We start from the raw sequence: 20455 nt of genomic DNA on the forward strand, positions 1-20455 counted from the left end.
TATACAGTGATTCCTAGCTCTTCCACTCAGAGACTTCCTTTCCTGTATCCCTAATGGTGTTTTGGTAGACTGAAATAAAAATGCTCTCTTTCTACCTAGAAATTAAGCACAACTAAAATGCTATTGGCTTCCATGCCTCATAGTCCTCATGTAGCCATTTCACGGCCTGAGCTAGAAACCTCCATTTTCGTTATCCTTTCACATGTTGTATGCATGAAGTCCTGTATTATGTACTCAGAAATCACCCATCCCTATGCTCTTCCATTCTGCCGAGCCTTCTCACTCCTCCCCTTCCTCACTTGAAGTACTTTGCATTAGCACAGACATCCATTTGACACTTGCTTTTATTTTTTCCAGTATCTTCTTGTATTATTCACTTATTACTGTGGGGTACAAACTATGTTAAATCACATAGACTCAGACTCTCAAACCCACTTCCCCACTTGATGTGGCATCTTAAGGCTAATTTCACAATCTCAAATTGCTCTCTTCATTCTTTGCAGTCTGTCTTTCCCTACCAGTGTTTATTAAGCCACTCTGCTAAAATGGGTTTTATTGTCCACCCCCTCCCCCACAGTTCTCTGTCTCTAAGATTTTCACACACATATGAAAGCACCTAGGGACCTTGTTAAAATGGAGATTCTGAATGTAGTGGGCCCAAATGAAGCCCTAGATTCTGCATTTCTAAACCAGTATTGGGGTGGGGAACACAATGCCTCCCTCTCCTATATCTGGTGACCCCCTACCTTACAGAAAGCACAGAAAATACCTCCTTCCCATACCGTCCTTCTGCTACAGTTCCAGGCAGAGAGCTTCCTTCTCTATTCTGTTTAATGCCTTTGGCTTATCTATCATGGAGACATTTTCTGGCCATCTTGCATTGGGATGTGAATCCTCAGAGTAGCAGCAATATGTCTCCAACACCATGCTGATAAACAATAAAAACTCACTGAATGAAAGAGGCCAAGTGTGACAATCAAAAATACTGTTGTTAATCTAACTGTGAGACTTTGCTTTGCTTATTGAATTGCTTGGATTTGTAGCAAGTGAAATTACCCCATAACAGACAGAACCAAGGTTTCTAACTAAATGGTGACCTTTATTACAACTCCATTATACCATCATGGCAGATTATGGTAACTTAAGTCGTAATGTATATATTTATAGTGGTAAAACATTGCTTAGTATGTACAAGGTCCTGGGTTTAATCCCCAGCATCGAAAATAAAAGAAAAATAAACTGAAAAGTAAATTTTCTGTCATTAATTGATACAGAAGACTGTTAGTTTTTTAGGTAACCAAATCAAAGTATTGAAAGGTGCTAGCTTATTAATAACATTTATTTTCCTTAGTAGTAGCATGGTTTTTAGCATTTTTCCTTTCTAGCCTCCAACACAAATAAGTACTTTAGTGGATATGCATTACTCTTTCAAATTAGCATCTAGTACAGAAACTGGAAACAGATCAAAGAAGCAAAGTTTGTAGACAGAGCTGTTTTAATTTGGTTTGTTCCTTTAATTTTTTTTAATTTTTTTTCTTACTAGGTTACTGGGTCTCAGTATTTGTGAAGCTAAACTTCTATAAATGTTGTTTTGTTTTAATAAGCAATAGAGAGATTCCCAGTGTCATGCAAAATGGAAATCTACATACACAAGTGAATCTGTATTTTAAAATATTTCTATAAGGTATTTACCTTCCAGTTTCTCTCATACCCGCACAATAAGAGATTCTGTACTAAATAAAGACAAAGAGATATGAGAAGTAATCACTTTTCAGGGTGTTTCTTCAAGGAATGTGCTAAATGAATCTTCTTGTCATTTTGATGTTAGGCTAATACTCTTCTCAAGAAGAGAAATTTTCATTGGGTTTTGCAGAAATAGTAAAAAAAAGCGGGCTCTGAGTGGCAGCAAACTAAGTATAAATATGTCCTAACCAGAAGCTTCCAATTGATATGATGTTGCTTTAATTATCTATAAACATGACTTTAGAACTCCTGCTTCAATACCTAAGATTTTATAGAAATTCACTTCATATTATTCTGATATATTTGTCCCATATTTATCGTGGAATTAATAAATTACATTCTGTTTCAGCTATACTAATCAACATTTAGGTTATAAACCACACTTCCCAGTACTGTGTCCAAGGTAGGTTTTCGTATAAACTGAGGAGTACAATTGTAACTTTTACATATAGGAAACAGATTTTAGCTAAAAGGTACTACTAATGCCAGCAATGTATTTTTAATAACTAACATGTCTTGCTTACTTCCTTCTTTATAGACCCCTTGTTTCTCCTTTATCTTACTCCATGTTGATTTATAGCAAGGCTAATGAACTTCAGCTTCAGCACCCTTAGCTGTCCCTTCCACATCTTTAGAAGCTGTGGCCATTTGGATCCTTTTCTTAAAGAAGGCCCTTTAATCGCATAAGCCTCTTTTGACTTCATAAAACCACTTCAGCATATAACATACGATTAGATATCATCAGGATCTTTCTTTGGGATACAGCAGAGAAGACCAAAAAAGTAAAAATGAAGCAACTTTTTTTTAAAATCTGAAGTCATACAATTAATGTAGAAAATAGAATGATGATTGTTTTTTTGCCATACAGTTTCTAAAGCTCCACCAAAGGCTGCTGGTCTCTGCTGGTGTATCATCCTTTTCACAATACTTTGCCCAATCTTCCTTCATCGTTTTGCTGATGGACATATCATCTTCAGCTCTCAGCCCGTCTACAAGGAAGTTAATAGCAGGCAAGATCCAGACTGACAGGGATTTCAAGCCTCTGTTACCAGCCCTGCCTCAACAGGAGATGGAAGACAGTGATGTCAGGAGAGGACCTTGCTATATAGTTTGCAAACCTGTAAACTATTTGGCATCATGTAGTTCTTCTTCTGTTTTCTCCCCCAGCCCATCACTCCAATAAAGCAATCGAGGTACCTAACATGCAAAATTAAGCTTGGATTCATGAGCCTGCTGATATACGTTCACTCACTGAATGCCAGCTCCCTTCTCCACCCCGTTACTTTTGTACAAAGTCTGCAGCCAAGGCCATGAGTACAATCTGCCTAATGGAATGCTCTCACTTGATTTTAAAGTACACAATTTCCAACTGTTTTTCCAGAGAATGATGAGGAGCAGGAGGCGCTGCCAGGTCTGGATAAACCTGGATGGTACTCCCAAGGGAATGCTGTCCATCTTTATGACCTTCTGAAGAAAATGACAGGCAAAGCTGAACCCAAGGTATTGTCTGGTTGATGCAGTCTTTAATATCCACTTATAGATACCATCTGCTGTAAACTAAACCCATTGTTGCAAATCCACTTGGGTTATCTATGGAAGAATTATCTGCTTCTAACCACTTACCAAATCTCTTTACACCTTCTGATTAAATTAGTTCTTCCCTTTTTGATATAGTCTTGATCTTTATCTCTGACAGTAAAAAGCTAAGGCTCCACACGGGGAAGGCCACAAATCTAGGGAGTACACAGCATTCATGTGTGATACTGTGATATCCTGATAACGGTTCATCAAAAAAGTTTCAATATGTGAAACAAATAATACTGAAATTATAGACAGTCTAGACTAAGGACACAGAAGACTAAGCACTTTGCATTTGACATCCTGCTTATATTATTGATGTGGGACATTGTAAACTGTTTACAACAGAACCTTTTCTTCTTAAAACACAAAACAAAATGAGTTTAACAATGGGAGTCTATGCTTCCATCAGAAAGAATGATATGGTATCATTTGTAAGGAAAGGAAAGACTTGGGGGGAAGAATTCTATTAAGTGAAGTAAGCCAGACCCAAAGAAACATAGGTTACATGGTTTCCCTCATTTGTTGTAACTACAATATGCCTATAAATCTACAAGTCAACACACTCAATGGTAAAAGACAAAAGATGCACTAGGATATGATACATTGTACAGGACTCTAGACATTGACACAGTGAGACCAATAGAGGTTATTCTCAGAAGAAAATGACAAAAGCTCAATAGTTGTGTGTGTGTGTGTGATCACATAAAATGATATTTATGGAAATGAACTCCAAGAAATGGCAACAAGAGGTTTTTGTTATTTTGCTTTTGGTTTGTTTGTTTTTTCTCCTTTGTCATTGTTCTTGATTCCTGTACCTTTTGTCTTGTATTCAAGTTTATCTATTTTGGGAAGCGTAAGGGGGAGCACAGAAATGGTGGGATAAAGGGTGAACGAATTCAGCAGTGGCACTCACTAGACACTAGGTTGAAAATGGACTATACAACTGGGGGCCAGGAAGAAGTGGGGGGGATGGTCAGGAGGGAAAAACTGGGAGAAAACGAAGGAAGAGGTGACACTGTTCAAAAAGAAATGCACTCATTACCTGATGTATGTAACTGTAACCTCTCTGTACTTTGCCCTTACAATAACAATAAAATAAAATACTGTAAAACCAAGTGTTTAATAGGAATCACATAAAGCAGGAGAGGTCATCCGGGAGACGGGGAGAGGAAAGGGTGGAGGTACACTTGGCCTTGCAATTGGCTCCCACATTGCCACCACTCAGAATTTCTGAGGGCTTTAGTGGACAAAGACATTTGGCTTGGAGTTCTAGTTCTTAACCCTTTCTTAACCATATTTCCTCATCTGTATGTTGAAGAGTAGACTAGATCAGTGGGACTTTGCCTTAATATCTAATGAGCTTTCTAGATTTCATGTGCCAAGCCACATTTACCCTCCTATGTTTCAACACCTGTCAGGTAGAACCCAGAAACTCTTTAGAAGAGTTAGTGTAATGTATATTCTTTTTCTTGTGTGTGTGTGTCTGTGTCTGTCTGTGTCTGTCTGTGTGTGTCTGTGTATGTGCCAGGGTATTGAACTTGGCCTGGGCATTGTTTCTGAGCTTTTGTATTCAAGGCTAGTGCTCTATCACTTGAGCCATGTCTTCACTTCCAGCTTTTGTTGTTGTTGTTGTTCTTGTTAATTGGAGATAAGATGGAAGCTAGGCGCGGGTAGCTCACGCTTATAATTCTAGATACGCAGGAGGCTGAGATCTGAGGATTGCATTTCAAAGCCAACCTGGGCAAGAAAGTCTGTGAGACTCTTATCTCCAATAAACTACTCAAAAAAAGCCAGAAGTGGCACTTTGGCTCAATTAGTAGAGCGCTAGCCTTGAGCACAGAGGCTCAGGGACAGCACCCAAGCCCTGAGTTCAAGTCCCAAGTCTGGCAAAAAAAAAGAAAGTCTTATGCAACTTCCTTCCCAGGCTGACTTTCAGTTACAATCCTCAGATCTCAGCCTCCTGAAAAGTTAGAATTACAGGTGTGAGTCACCAGTGCCCAACTATAATACATACTCTTGATAATGACTCACAAACTGTAACTAATATTTCACCAGCTTTTCAATTCTGGGAGCAGGTTGAATTATAAGCATATAGAGGTTCACTTCTTTAGAATTTCTTATCTCATCTTCTGCCTTTTTCCTACCTGCAGATGGCTTACATAATTTCTTAACATAAACCTAGAGCTCTGTAAATCAAGTGGACAGGTCAGCGGTCAACTGTGAAGTTATCCAAGAAAGTTTAAGATGTCTTTGGAATTTTTGATTATCATATTGTGAAGCCTGTTGAGGAATTTTCTTGTCTTCCACAAAACAGCCCCCACTTTCAGAATTTCCATGCTTTAACAGAACTTGCTCTCTGACTTTCAGGTGGTTTACTTCGGTGACAGCATGCATTCAGATGTGTTTCCAGCCCGTCACTATAGCAACTGGGAGACAGTCCTCATTCTCGAGGAGCTCCGAGGGGAGGAAGGTGGAAAGCCTGAGGATTCAGAGCCTCTGCAGAAGAGAGGAAAATATGAGGTGATGATCCTACCAGCTCTTTTCTAGAAAACTCAACATCCTCATACTACCTGATCCCACTAAGTGCCCTCATCATTCTATCATCTGTTTTTGTATATATTATTGGGCTCGTACTCCTTTGGGGGAATTTTTCAGATTATGAAAATAGATAACTTTCACTAGTTTCAGTTCAAGGTAAAGGCTATTTAATTATAAATAATAAGTATAATTTCCCTTCCATAAATGTAATAGGTACCCAAAGCCTGCTGAAAACAAACAAACAAACAAAAAAAACCTACAGCGTTTCTCTGGTTTGACTTACTTACAGGTGGACCCATTGCAACAATGAGATGTACAAGTCGTTATGTCAAACAACTTTGGTGCGGGGGTGGGGGGGAGGATGGGAAGGGGAAACAAAGGAGGAGGCTACAATGCTTGATAAGAAATGTACTCATTATCTTGCCCATGTAATTGTAACCCCTCTGTACAGTATTTTCACAATAAAAAAAAGAACTCTGAGATTAATTAATCACAAGTTTCATTATTAGTCTTAATTGTTATTCTGTTCTCTTGTTTCAGAGACCAAAGGCAAAGCCTCTAAATACTTTATCTAATAAGTGGGGCTCTTTTTTCATTGACTCAATTTCGGGACAGGAAAATTCCGAAGACTCCTTGGTTTATACCTGGTCTTCTAAGAGAATCAGTACTTACAGCACAATCGCCATTCCAAGTATTGAAGCCATTGCAGGTAAGGTGGAAAGCACCTGTGAAAGCTTTTCTGGTTGTTAGAATTCTTAAGGAAACCTTCTCATGCATTAATATTTTTCCTTGGGAAATATCTTTTAGGTATGGCAGCCTTTCTGTGAGAGCCTACTACAAAAGTTAGATATATTTCTGAAAGGTCTTCTTCGAGGAATGGAATCAAATAGGGAAAATTTACCCGGATGGGATACTTAGAAGGCCCAGTAAGGTGAACTTGGCTTTGAGGCTGCCTCCATCCACCCTCCCACTTCTCCCTGTTCCAAGCTGCTGGTTCCAGAGAGGTTACCACAAAGGATGAATGCACTTTGAGTAACTTTGTGAATCTAATGGGATAAGAACTGGAGGAGAGGGACTGCCTAAGGAAGGCCAGGCCTGGAATATATATATATACATATATATATGCATATATGCATATATATATGCATATATACATATATGTATATATATATATATGCATAGGGAAGGTATATGCATCAGAAAGTAATCCTTATTTTCACAGGGACTGAGCCCTGCTTCACATTAGCCAAGCTCATCATTCTACATCTTACATTATTCCCATGTACTTTTTTTTTTTTTTTGCCAGTCCTGGGCCTGAACTCTGGGCCTGGGCACTGTCCCTCAGCTCTTCAGCTCAAGGCTAGTGCTCTACCACTTGAGCCACAGCGCCACTTCCGGCTTTTTCTGCTTATGTGGTGCTGAGAAATCAAACCCAGGGCTTCATGTATGCAAAGCAAGCGCTCTACCACTGAGCTACCTTCCCAGCCCTCCCATGTACTTTTCGTAAGGTGCATCACATAATGAAAAACAGCCAGCCAGACTTATCAGCCTATAAGAGCACAGGAACAGAAATACTGTGTTTCCTATAAACACATACAGAAAAGAATGAGAAATATGTTACAGATGTAAAAACTATAAAAAGATGGAAATTTTAGAATTAAAGTACTAACAAAAAGAAATTAAGAATGTAATGGATGGGGTTAACAGAGTACGCATAATGGGAAGTAAATGATTATACTGTACAATCAAAGAAAATGTGGAGAGGCCAAAGGAAAGAAGGCATGTTAAAAAAGTCAATAAAGAGTGAGGAAAAGTGAATTTTGTATATTCTAGAACTTAAATACTGCTCCAAAGAACTAGAAAAATTACTCCCTTCACCCCTGTGTCCTTAGCCATAACCTCAGGGCGCCACCCATTTCTTTATCCTGAATGCTTTGTTCACAGCCCCCTACGACTTGGTAGTCTTTGTCTTTTGTCTAACTTCTCTCAGGAAGAATAATTAACTAGGACTCACTCATAGTCAAACAAAGCTAAACAAGCTCCCACTGTTCTGTGGGGAAAGAGAGAGTTGTTCTGTTTAATTGATTATTTGCATGCTGAAGACACTTCCTCAACACTAAAAGTATTCATCGGTACCAAGCACATTTGGCTGTCATGCCATGCTTATTAAGAAGGTGTATGTACCTCACACAGAACTTCTCTTCTTTCATTCTGATACACAGTTAGCACAGTTGGGTACTGCTGTATAATTTCAGATGAGAAAGATGACTAGGAAAAGACAAGTGTGGTAGTTATGGTTTTGGAGATGTTAAAGGTAGAATTCTTATGTGAAAATCCTGTTAGTCTTCTTTTAGTCTCCAGAGTTGTTTTATTTCTCTGTATATTATATTCTTTTACCTTCAGTGATCATGTAAGAATATTCATTTTTATTCACTTCTCTTAATTGCTCCCTAAATTTGGATAATATATTTAGTATTGTAGTGCCTTTCCTATGCAGAGGTTGACGGAAAACTGTTGGTGGTAAGCAAGAATTTGTGTCTTCCTTTCCCTTTTCTTCCAAATAACACTCAACAATGACTTTCCTATAGCAGAGATGTGGGTTTTTCTTGTCAATGATTTTTAATTTTTCTGTCCTATACCTAGATTTATGCTGGATGTGCATGCATGCAAGTGTGTGTGTGTGTGTGTGTGTGTGTGTGTGTGTGTGTGTGTGTGTGTGTGTGTGTGTGTGTGTGTTGATGCCAGGGCTTAAACTGAGTATCTGTCGCTCTCACTTGGCTTGCTTACTTACAGCTGACATTTATCATTTGAGACACATTTTCAGTCCAAAATTTTGCTGGTTATTTTTTTGGAGACAGTCTCTCAGACTTTTCTCTTTAGGCTGATTTAGAACTGAAAGCCTTGGAATCTCAGCTTTCAGAGTAGCAAGATTACAGAACATGAGCTACCAGCATTTGCCTCTATACCTAGATGCCTTAACAATAACAGATTCTTTTGTTTGCTGCAAGACAGAATACCATCATTTGTTCTGTGAGAAAAGAGATGAAAAGCAAACCTCCTACACCTCACTGAATTGATTATCTCATTGACATTTACATACCCAGAAGACATTTTTTAAATATATTTTTATTCTCTCTAAGTAGTTCTACATAGAGGTCACAACTCAACATGTCAGGTCATGAGTACAATGTATCTTTATCAGTATCACCCTTTCTATCATTTTTAAAGGTAAGTACCTAACCACAAGTTAGATGGTGGTAAGCATTTTGATAAGCTTTGTTAAACTTGTAATAATTGCATAAACATCCATCTTAACTTTAATTAATGTGCAAAACAGAGCAGATTGAATGGTTGGTTCAACTCTTAGCCCGTATCACTTCAGAAATTTATTGGAAATATAGGACCTCAATTTTAGAAACTGGGCTTCACTACTTTCCAATCTCTTTTAAAATGCATTACCTAAAATGTATTCCAGCTGACTGAGCAGTGATGACCCGCAGCACTCACTAATGCTGAATGTGTTTTCAGTACACAGTAATCCTGGCTTTTTCTGGCATCAGGAAGGCAGTGTTCCTTCTTACTAACTAGAACTATTTCTTCTCTTCATGATTAACTGTGTCCTGTGGAATCTCAACAGCCATGTATTATAAGCTATAATGGCTTTCAGTGTCATTTTTAGAATACTCAGTTCTACTGTGTGATAGTTTACTTACAAAGTTTGTGATAAAGGTTTTACTATCCCATATCTACAGGGTGACTGAATGTCATAACATATGTTGTTATTTTGTACTATTTCTTCTATTTGTATAGGTGCTATCTATACAAATGGTTAAAGGAATATTAAAAGTATGAGACTAGAGATCAAGGCACATTGTAGTCATAAACTGCTTTGTTGAATGGTAACACCTTTGTACAACTACTTACAGATAATAAAAATAAACTTAAATATCAAATTTTGATTTCATTTATATTCATGAAAGATATGGATACCTGCAAAATAATCATTTTTTTTGTTTTCCTCCCTCTCCAGAACTACCCCTGGACTACAAATTTACAAGATTCTCTTCAAACAATTCAAAAACAGCTGGCTACTATCCATTGGTTCGTTAGCCTTTTGGTTCACTGCACCAGTATTCGTATTCAATGATAAGACACTGAATTGTCTTTCCCAAAAAAAGTGAAGAACTTCTATGCAACAAATATACTGTAAAAATGTTTTCAGAAATATTGTAAAATTCTTTATAGGAACAAGTTTTTAATGAAAATTGATGCAAAAATTGGTATTTAGAAAATACATCTTCTTTTATATAAATCATTTTGATGCCTAACAATTCATCTTATTTAAAAATCTTGGAATTTAGAACTAAAAAGAACACTTTTGCTATTTTCTCTACCATTAATTTTAAAATTGGAATTCACCTGGGAGTATATAAATGCACATATACATTTGTACATATATCTCATCCAGTAGTTCTCAAAATATGGTCCACTTTGAGCATGGTGTCACCTAGAGCTTTCTAATGCAAGTTTGAAGATCTATCCAAGAGCTAAGGAATTAGAAACTCTGAGACTAGCCCCTAATGATGTGTTTAACAAGATTTTTCAGGAGATTCTGAATCATACTACAGTTTGAAAACCAATAGCTAGACCATATACTTCAGAGATTGGTCTAATTGCTCTGGATAAATAAAACTGAGTACTGCTTTTTTTTTTCTTTTATCTTTTTTTGCCGGTCCTGGGGCTTGAATTCCCTGAGCTTCTTTTGCTCAAGGCTAGCATTCTACCACTTGAGCCACAGCACCACTTTGGGCTTTTTCTGTTTATGTGGTACTGAGGAATGGAACCCAGGGCTTCATGCATGCTAGGCAAGCACTCTCCCACTAAGCCACATTCCCAGCCCTATTGCTATCTTTTATATGACCTTATTAGGAAGTAAGCTAATATATACCAATTTTTTAAAATTTATAAACAAGAACATTGAATCCAGGAAGATTAAGTTATTTTTCCAAGATGTTGGGTTTTATGCTATTCTTATGCTTTCCAAAATAAGGAAGTAGTGGGAAAATACGGGGCAGATGCCACTCTGAACATCCTAAGACCTGTATTCTCAGGGGAGCGAAAACTGGCTTTTAGGTTGTAAACAATCTTAGATAATACAATGGTTTGTTCCCTTCCAAAATGCTCAATCATACTTACCAACTTGACTTCCATAGCACTAACTTTATCACAAGGGAAAATCACAGTTACTAATTTTCAGATAAATTTTATTTTTCTCCTTAGGGGAAAAAATGTGATAGAAAATAAAACTTATGAAAAACTGCTTGAGGGGGTTTTAGGAGTAAAGTACCATCCAGGACTGTTGTACCCTGTGTACTATGTGTAGTTAAATTAAGAATATTCGTTACAAGCTGTTTGGATCCAGAAAGTGATTACAGTAAATTCCTGGCTACATTTATTCTGTCATTTCACTGTCTACAATGGACAAGACCAGAAAACAGCCTTGGTCATTATTATCCGTTTTTTTCTTGGACTGTTTCAGGAATGTAACATATTGACACATGCAATGAAAAAGTATTTTGTTAAAATTTGTTAAGATGCTCAGATAAATCCCAAACATACTGTGGGGATGACTTTCTCAGGGTAAATGAAATGTTAATAAATTTGTTTTCCCTCAAAGTTAGTGATGTTGTTTGATATAAACCAATTTGAAATCTTTCAAATGCCAACAGAGTATCATAATGAGCATACACTGTCAAGCTCAAGAAAGGCCAAGTACAAGATGCTCTCATGTCTGCTTTCAGTAAAGATTTGATGTCTTTTAAAAATAAGAGCTATTTTTCCTTATCCCTGTTTGTTTATGAGAAAGAATATCGTTAATGCTTATGAACTGCTATGAATATAAAAAATAAGAAGCCCCAAATACAAATTAATTGTTCTTTGTACTTTTTTCTCACTTAGAAGTGTGTATGGCAGGGCGAGGGGGGGGGGGGCAGGGGGGGATCTCTTAAGCTCTAAGCTCTTAGTCCTGTTTTTGCTGGCACCCACTTCCAGACATTGAGGCCCGTTACCTACCACCCAATATAACCTTTAGCCCTTTCCATCTTAGAAAAAGAGAGGTCAAGAGTTGTTTTTTTTGTTGTTTTTTTAAGTTGCCTTCCACCTTTCTAGTATATCAGATCTGACTCGAGTAAATGTTGTTAGGCTATAATTAGGCTTTTTTAATTTTAATTTTACTCTTTATTTTTAAAAATGGCAGTGTTTCAAACTGGATATGAAGAATAAAAGAACGATCATCCAAAAGTAGAATCATAAAACATTTAAAAGGACTATTGGGAGAAGTAGTGTTTATTTTTTTTAAAAGGAGATGTGTAGACTAAAAACACAGAAAACATTTTCCAATACAAACAGTGTAGTTTTCAGTAGTAATAGTTTTTAGTAGGAAATACCTACAGTGATATTTGTTGTCAGGAAAAACTATCCTATTCATCATCCTTTACTATTACGTTGAATAGAATTCTTTCAAAGGGCTTTAGAATTTTGGAAGAAAAATAGATTCTATGAATACATAATTTTATTTTTCCTTCTCTAATTTGTTGTTTTAAAAAGAATACGCACTGGGCACCTGTGGCTCATGCTTATAATCTTAGCATCAGGAGGCTGAGCTCTAAGGACCAAAACCAGCCTAGGTAGCAAAGTCTGTGAGACTTATTCCAATTAGCCACCAAAAAGTGTAAAAGAAAAAGCCAAAAGTGAAGCCATGGCTCAAATGATAAAGTGCCAGCCTTGAGCAAAAAAGCCCAGAGACAATGCCCAGGTCCTACATTCAACCCCAAGTGCCAGCACACACACACACACACAACACACACAAAAAGAGTGCCCAAAAGCTGGGCACCAGTGGCTCACACCTGTAACCCTAAGCTACTCAGGAGGCTGAAATCTGAGGATCACGGTTCAAAGCCAGCCCCGGCAGAAAAGTCCGTGAGACTCATCTCCAATAAACCACTAGAAAACCGAAGGTGACGCTGTGGCTCCAAGTGGTAGAGCACTCGCCTTGAGCTGAAGAGCGCCCAAGCCCAGAGTTCAAGCCCCACGACCAACAAAAAAAAAAAAGCCCAAAATAAGATGACTAAAATTTGTCTAGATATAATTTTCTATATCTCAATATAATAATAATGACAGCAATAGTATAATTGTCATATAACAATTATACTATAGTTACTATACTAATTATAGATAATGGTAATGATACTACTAATATCTTGTGCTTTGTTGTTAGGCTGTTTTGTAAAAATTTGGATAACTCCTTAGGCTTTCTGTAGTCTAGTGCTATGAATGCCACCAGAGCTTGTGACCTGAATCACTAAGCATTTTTAGCCATCTAAGCAACCACTTGACATAACTGGCCCAAAAGTTCTGATTTGCATTAATAACTTAAATATACATTGAAAGTTGCTGTCCCTGGGGCAATTCTTTGTGAATTCTACTTGCTAAGGTGCAAGTAACCCAGAAACTTAAAGAGCTAGGTTTTCTTTTGTTAAGCTCAACCATCTGTTTGAAGCATTATCCCTCTTTTATTTCTGTGAATGTAATCTGAAGATGTCCTATTTCCTACCTTTATTACCAGCTTCAGTCTAACCAGTGGAGTTCATCCCTCTAACAAATGAGCCAGCATCACTCCTTTGTCACAAATTACCAGTTAGTCTGCTGAAATTAGTCATTAGACTCAAATATCATAGATTTCACTTACCAACCATTTATTTCACTCCAAAAACCCCATTCCATTTGGTTGCATGACCTTGACTTTCTTCCTCAGTTAAACACTCTAAATTTATTATTTATTTACTTACTTATTGCCAGTCCTGGAGCTTGAATTCAGGACTTGGGCACTGTTCCTGCGCCTCTTTGTGCTCAAGACTAGAGCTCTACCACTTGAGCCACAGTGCCACTTCTGGCTTTTTCTGAATAGTTTTATTGGAGATAAGAGTCTCACAGACTTTTCTGCCAGCACTGGCTTTGAATTGCAATCCTCAGATCTCAGCCTCCTGAGTAGCTAGGATTGCACTGGCTTCTGGCTTAGACCCTTGATATGTAGCCTAAGGTATCTATGAACTTTGGATCCTCCAGCCTCCGCCTTCTCAGTGTACCTCTGCACACAGCTTCTCATGTTATTCTTTATGTAGCCCTCTCTCCAAACCAATAATCCTCTAGTCCTCTAGTCACCAGAGAAATCCTGTCATTCTGGTCTGGTGAGGAATAGTGATAGAATCTTCCTGTGGCCTTTTCATAACTTTAATGATCCCCCAACCATGTATTAACCTACACAGCACAGAACTTTTTATTCATTTTTATTGTAGGAAGGGAAACAAGAGGTGTGTCAGTCACATTTTTTTCCTTCAAGCACATAGGAGAGAGACAAAGTAGTAGTGATTCTCATTTAGTGTGACAGTGATTCTACTAATCCCTACACTGGTTAGGAACATAGTATCAAGTACATTATTATTTGGGCAAGAGATATCAAGTAAGACAACAATTACATTTTTCTTTTTGAGAATACTTTTACAAGACATAGAAACAATTCGCAAAGTATTTAAACTCTTCACAGATCACATTATTCAAATTATATTTCTAAGATTAGAACTATACACTGACAAAGACCAGAACAAGTTAATCTAGTTAGTGAATATTCACAGAAGTCTTCATACTGCACAGAACACAAATTTCAATATTTTTTTTGCACGTGCTCACAATGACAAGCAGAAAGCAGGGCTGTAAACATCAATTTTGTCAGTAGGCCGAAATGGAGAAAGGAACAGGATTTTCCTCACACAGTGAAATAAGGAGCATATACCATAATCTCCCACATTTATAAAGGACACTACTAGAATCATATAGAGAAAACACCCAGACTAGTATTAATAAAATTCTGCTTGTGAATTCAAGGAGTTAGGAAGAACTGGAGGCCCATCTGCTCTGAGCATCCCATTTGATTCTCCCACCTCCACTGACAAAGTGCCTCAGGCTCTGCCCTTCCCCCATCAGAAACCCTGCAGGGCATCTTTTCCTGTGGGCCTGGGGAAGCTTGCTTTCTCCACCTCTTCGTCTAGGCCTTTACTTAGATTCCAGCCTACAGCCATCACCCATTGATTGTGCCCAAACCCCTGGAGAGCTGAGGGCAAAGCCTTCAAGGTGGGAGAGGAAAAGTGAGGGCTGAGGGTCACACCACCACACCCCTTCCTTCACATTAAAACTGCCCCAGCAGCACTGAGACACAGGGACTTACCCTGGAAGCCCAGACTTCCCATGTTCCCTCATTCCCTTCATCCTCCAGAGGAACCCTGGGGTCTACCCACGATGCCAGCTGCACGCAGCCTATGCCCTCCTTTGTGAAGATAAATGCAGGGAAGGAAATGCAAAAGCTGCCAAGTGAGAGCTCCGAAGGCCAGGCAGTAGGATAGAGCCAGTAATGAGATAATACAGACCAATACAGGCCAGAAATGCTGTTGTTAGATCATTTCTGCAGCCCAAAGGTCCAAAGAAAAAGAAAAGGCTGGCATCCTTAAGAAAAGTGAAAGGAATTCTTAGTTGCTTTAGTTCACACCCTCGGGCTGGGGGGAGGGGGGTTTTGAACCCATCACCTGCTCTGCCTGGTTTGGTTCTCTGTGTGAGCTGTAACTGCTTCCAAGAAAGGAAAGGAAGAAGAGGGAGGGGGGATAGGAAACCATATTTCTCAGTGCCCCTAACTCGTGCAACTTTGTCATGACCAGAGAGGGTGTGGAAGAGGCAAAGGAAGGACTATCTATAGTAAGGGTGGCTCGTTGTAGGGCTGAGAAAGAACACAGGTTCAAAGTGACTCAGCCAATTGGATTTGTGGGAAATCGGGGCGGGAGGGTCCTGTATGCTGCCTGGAAGCCTAAGTCCATAGGTAGTTCTGAGGCAGCCCAACACAGGCCTCCATAATCACCAGTAGCCGATCATGATGCACAGTAAACTAAAGGTACAAGAAGACCAACATGGTAACATAAAACTCACGTTACTTCACTCATGCCTAGAAATCACACACACACACACACACACACACACACACACACACACACACACACACACACACACACACACACACACACACCCTCCCACCAGCCTCCTGCTTGTCCTACCAGATTAACAAGCAGGATAGATAGAAACAGCCAGCAAAGCAGCTGGACCCAACTTAGTGGCTGCCTGGACTGTGCAGTTGGGGTTGATGGCTGGGTTGGCATGTCAGTTTCATCTTGCAGTGGTGAGACTCAAAGAGCTTGTCGTCGTTGCCAGGACATCAGGAGCAGAGCCGGCCATAGCACATGAAGCCAGGCTGGTTATTCATAAAGATGGGTCGCGCTTCCTCGTGGCAGAGAACCACGTCGACAAACGGGGAGCAGACCACCGTCACAGACAGGGGGGGGAGGGGTCCAAGCCATGCAAAGGAGAGCAGTCCGAACCATCCGGAGCTTGGCAATAAAAGCAGGAGAGGCCAAGCACTCGGAACGCGCTAGCTGTGATGCGGAACAGCAGGAAAAAGTGCAGAGGAAGAAGAGCACAGGCGTCTGTACACTGATCATCGACAGTCCGACCGTCTCAGCATCAACGGCTGGAGACCTGGAACCACAGGACCACATTAACTCAGTAGGAGAGAACGCAGACTGAAGGGTGCATGCTGCCGGCCAAGCACGGGAGAGTGGTGAAGAAACGTGAGCGGGAGCTTGTCGGGAGGGCGAGGCTCATTTTAGCCAGACTGGAACCTGAAGGATCTGGGGCTCTCCACGGGCTGCCTCGGGGCGCCTCGAAAGCCTCTTCGGGGCCCTTCACCCATCAGGTAGTATTGCAGGGGGTTGGACCAGAGTTCGCCTTTGATGATCTCGGCGATCCTGTCGAACTCCAGGAGGCTGTGGTCTGAGAACCAGTTGAAGAAGCTGGGGATGGTGTTGCCCTCCCGGTTTCTGTGGATGTGAGCCTGGGGGTCCTGGCCCCGGTGCCAGCGGATGGGCGTGGACAGGGACACCACGCGGCCCGAGGATCGGCGCTCGTACTCCTTGACCAGCCCCTCGTTTCGGAAGTAGGGGTTGCTCTGGAAGATGAACTTGAATTTGCAGCCGGCTCGGGGGTGTTTGAGCTCCTCCACCTCCAGGTTGATCATGTACCTCATCATGTCTTCGTCCTGGCCGCTGATCATGGGCGACAGCTGAGGGTGGTTCCGAAACGCGGTGACCCAGAACCCCGGGATGTTCTGGATGATGAAGCTCCGGCGCTGCATGTGGAGCCTCCGCATCCGCCCGAATTTGCGCTCCAGCTGCAGAAAGGCCCGGTCGGCCTGGGCGTTGACGTTCGACAGCTCCTGATCGATGGCCTCGAGCGAGTCCATGCAGGTGTTGATCTTCGGGGCCCGGGCCCGCGGCTCCTCCTTCCCGCCCGCCGCCGCCTTCTTCTCCTTGGGCGCCGCCTTCTTCTCCTCGGCCGCCGCCGCCGCCGCCGCCGCCTCGCCCTCCGCGGCCGCCGCGGCCGACATGGCGCCCTTCTTGGTCGTGGTCTCCTTGGCCTTGGCTCCAGGGATCCTCGGGGCCCCCGACCCCGCGGCGCCGCAGGCTTCCAGAGCCTTGCGCCCGGCGGGGCTGCGCGGCTCGCCATCTTTCGGGCTGGGGTCATCTTTCTCCGCAGCCGCAGTGCCCGAGGCGGCCGCGCCCGGGCCCGGGGATGGGGGCTCGGCATCCCCCGGCCCCTCTCTCGGGACGGCGGCGCCGTGATCGCCGGCGGTAGCCGGGAGCGCGGGGCCGTGGTCCCCCACGGGATCCCGGGGCGCGCCGCCCTCCGCAGCGGCCTCCTCCGGACCGCGCTCACCTGAGTCCGCCATCACCGGCGCCGCCTCGCCGACGCCCTGGCACCGGTTTAGATTCGGATCTGCCGGCACATCGCCGGGAGCCGTGGCTTGGGCGACGGGGAGCTTGGTGCCCCCATCCAGGCCGCTCATTTTGGTGGATGTCAGACCCGCAGCGGCCGAGCAGCGAGCGTTCCCGGTCCTCTGCGGTAAAGCGGCGCTGCTGCAGTCAGCCCCTGGCGCCGCCCCTCGCTGCCTCCAGAGCGGCGCTGCCATGGCAACCGGTGACGTCAGGGCCGTAGCATCTCTCTCCACTGCGCCAGAACGCGGCGCGCCGGTGCCCGGGCCTGTCCGTCCAGCCTCCCCCCTTTGTCTGGTTTCAAGATGGGTTACGGATTCGGTCGTCTGGGAAGGAAATTTGATGTGCATAAATGGATGCGGAACAAACCCTAGCGTGTCAGGGCCCAGTTAACGTATAGCCCTGTATTTCTAAGGTTCCCGATTGATTGACGGGCGTCATTGTCCAGTAAATTCGGTTCATAAGGCTCTTTCCATAAAGAAAAATGAGGGCTCGCCAATCGCCAAGTCTCCTTCTTTAGAAAGGAAGGCCTTGGTAGCTGTTGCTAAAGAACTGCGATCAGGATTTGATGTTTTACATTACAAGTGAAGCATTGCTGGGTGGTGAAGATGTGTTCCACGAGTCACGGGGGTGAGCACAATTCAGGATGCTGCACCCTGCCTCTTATCAACAAATTGAATGCCTTAGCTTCCAACCCATCAGATTTGATTTGCTTTTTATAGCTCCCTGTTTCTTTCATAAAATTCAGATGGTATGCCATCGTACCTCATTTTTGAAATAAATCCAAGATCTTAGTTTTAATTTAAAGGACAAACAAAAGGAAAATAAAGCTGCCAATGCGACCTAATACAGTACAGGCGCATTGAACCAGAGACATAAACAACACCACTTTGAGTAGTTTAAAAAAAAATTCCAGACCTGGGTCTTGAACTCAGGGCCTTGGGCACAGTCCCTGAGCTCAAAGCTGGAGTTTTAACACTTGAGCCTCAGCACCATTTCCAGCTTTCTCTGTTTATGAGGTACTGAGGATCGAATCCAGGGCTCATGCATGCTGGGCAAGCGCTCTACCACTAAACCACATTCCCAGCCCCGTAAAATTATCTTGAATGATGAGAATTTATATGGTACATATCTTTTCAGTTCTAGGACATACTTTTATTTCACATCTTAATATTTTGAAATGACTGTCCACAGAGTAGCATCCTACAATTGCAGAAGAGCAGTCATAGTCTGAGTATGTGTGAACTTGCTTATTGTCTTCTTGACATTTCAATCTGATGGTACCAAGGTGTGTACCAGGGCCTTGTGCTTACTTGGCTTGTTCTGCTCAGTTGGTGCTCTACCACTTGAGCAAAGCATCAATCCCTGATTTGCTGGGTATTTTAGGGACAAAGTCAAGAAGATTTACTTGTAACATAGGAAAAATATCTAAGAGAAACACTTTTATAAAAAGGTGACATTAAGAAATGTCCTCACTAAAATTATTCAAGGTCCAAAGACAACATTTTTTAAAACCCAAGGACACCAAAAACTGTAAGTAAAGAGTGATTAAGGGCACTTTAAATGGGAAAATTAAACTAATGAAACTACTTCTTTCACACATAATTTACTTTTTACATACAGCCATGAATGATATAGGATAAAAATATTTTGAAGTCTTTATTTTCACGGAATAACAGTACGTTTTACAATTCATTTTAGAATTGATGAAATAAGAAATTTGTGTGGTGGGGGGAGGAGGTAGTAGTATTAGAGTTTGAACTGAGACCTTCACACTTGTTAAGCAGGTGTTCCAGTTTGCTTTAGTTACCTTTCAGATAGGGTCTCACAGAATTTGTTTTTCCCTAAATCAGCCTCTAGTGCACAGTCTTCCCACTCACATAACTAAAGAAATTGCTTTTTAAATGTATACCTGTAATCCAAGATTTTTAAAATACACCCTGTAATTCAAAATACTAGGGAGATGGGGGTAGGAGAATGGGTGTCTAAGGCTGGACTCAGGCAAAAGTAAAACCCTGTTTTGAAAAATAAATGAAAAAAAGAGCTGGAATGTGACTTAAGTGATAGTAAGCATGAAATTCTGACTTTCAAACCAGTTTTGCAATTTCTATTTCTATCTCTCTATCTATATATAGAGAGATAGAAATATTTGAGAGATAAAAATAGATATATAGATACATAGAGATAGAAATCTATATATATACATAGAGAGAGAAACTTGGAATGTTGTTTTCATACACAGTGCTAGGTTCTAAATGTAAATAATAGTTTTCATCCAATGAAGATTTAACAGTAAATACTTTTATACAAGGAATTATCCTGATGTGGAGCATCTCAACACCCTTAATTTACTAAAAATGCCCCCCATTTACTATAAGAAACAAAATGACTCTGGTGACTGTGTCATGAGGGGGTACACACATTGCACACACACAAATACACACAAATCTGTTTCTAAAACGCTTATAAATATGGTATTCCTAGTCCTGGTCACTAGAGGGAGCAAGTGATCTTTACGATAATATGATTCTTGTATGTGTGTCTTGTTGAAGTTGCTCTACAGAAAATATTTACGGTAATTATGTATACATGGCTGCACATGCACATAAATTATGTGTCCATGTGTGTACTATACATACAGCCAGCCATTCAGCCCTGAGTTACAGAAA

General features: G+C 41.1%; 2 protein-coding genes across 3 annotated transcripts in view; one reads left to right on the forward strand and one right to left on the reverse strand.

The window, feature by feature from the left end:
• Positions 1–10177, forward strand: part of Nt5dc1 (5'-nucleotidase domain containing 1) — a 105601-nt gene extending 95424 nt beyond the window's left edge. For both annotated transcript variants that reach the window (XM_042665825.1, XM_042665797.1), the window contains exons 9-12: positions 3125–3243; positions 5692–5844; positions 6403–6571; positions 9893–10177. In XM_042665825.1, coding sequence (XP_042521759.1) covers positions 3125–3243; positions 5692–5844; positions 6403–6571; positions 9893–9972 — 521 coding nt within the window. In that variant the 3' untranslated portion in view covers positions 9973–10177. The remainder of the gene's footprint in view (positions 1–3124; positions 3244–5691; positions 5845–6402; positions 6572–9892) is intronic.
• Positions 10178–15991: 5814 nt separating this feature from the next.
• Positions 15992–17988, reverse strand: Tspyl4 (TSPY like 4). Its single transcript, XM_042670061.1, has one exon. The coding sequence runs from the start codon at positions 17981–17983 to the stop codon at positions 16622–16624; it is 1362 nt and encodes a 453-aa protein (XP_042525995.1). The 5' UTR covers positions 17984–17988; the 3' UTR covers positions 15992–16621.
• Positions 17989–20455: the final 2467 nt, after the last annotated feature.

This window comes from Dipodomys spectabilis, unplaced genomic scaffold (genome assembly GCF_019054845.1).
Source record: "Dipodomys spectabilis isolate Male_0828 unplaced genomic scaffold, ASM1905484v1 ptg000001l, whole genome shotgun sequence".
NCBI classification, from domain to species: domain Eukaryota; kingdom Metazoa; phylum Chordata; class Mammalia; order Rodentia; family Heteromyidae; genus Dipodomys; species Dipodomys spectabilis.

Bases quoted from the DNA above. Each gene is read 5' to 3' on its own strand.
- Tspyl4 (XM_042670061.1), bottom strand. From the start codon at position 17,983: ATGGCAGCGCCGCTCTGGAGGCAGCGAGGGGCGGCGCCAGGGGCTGAC.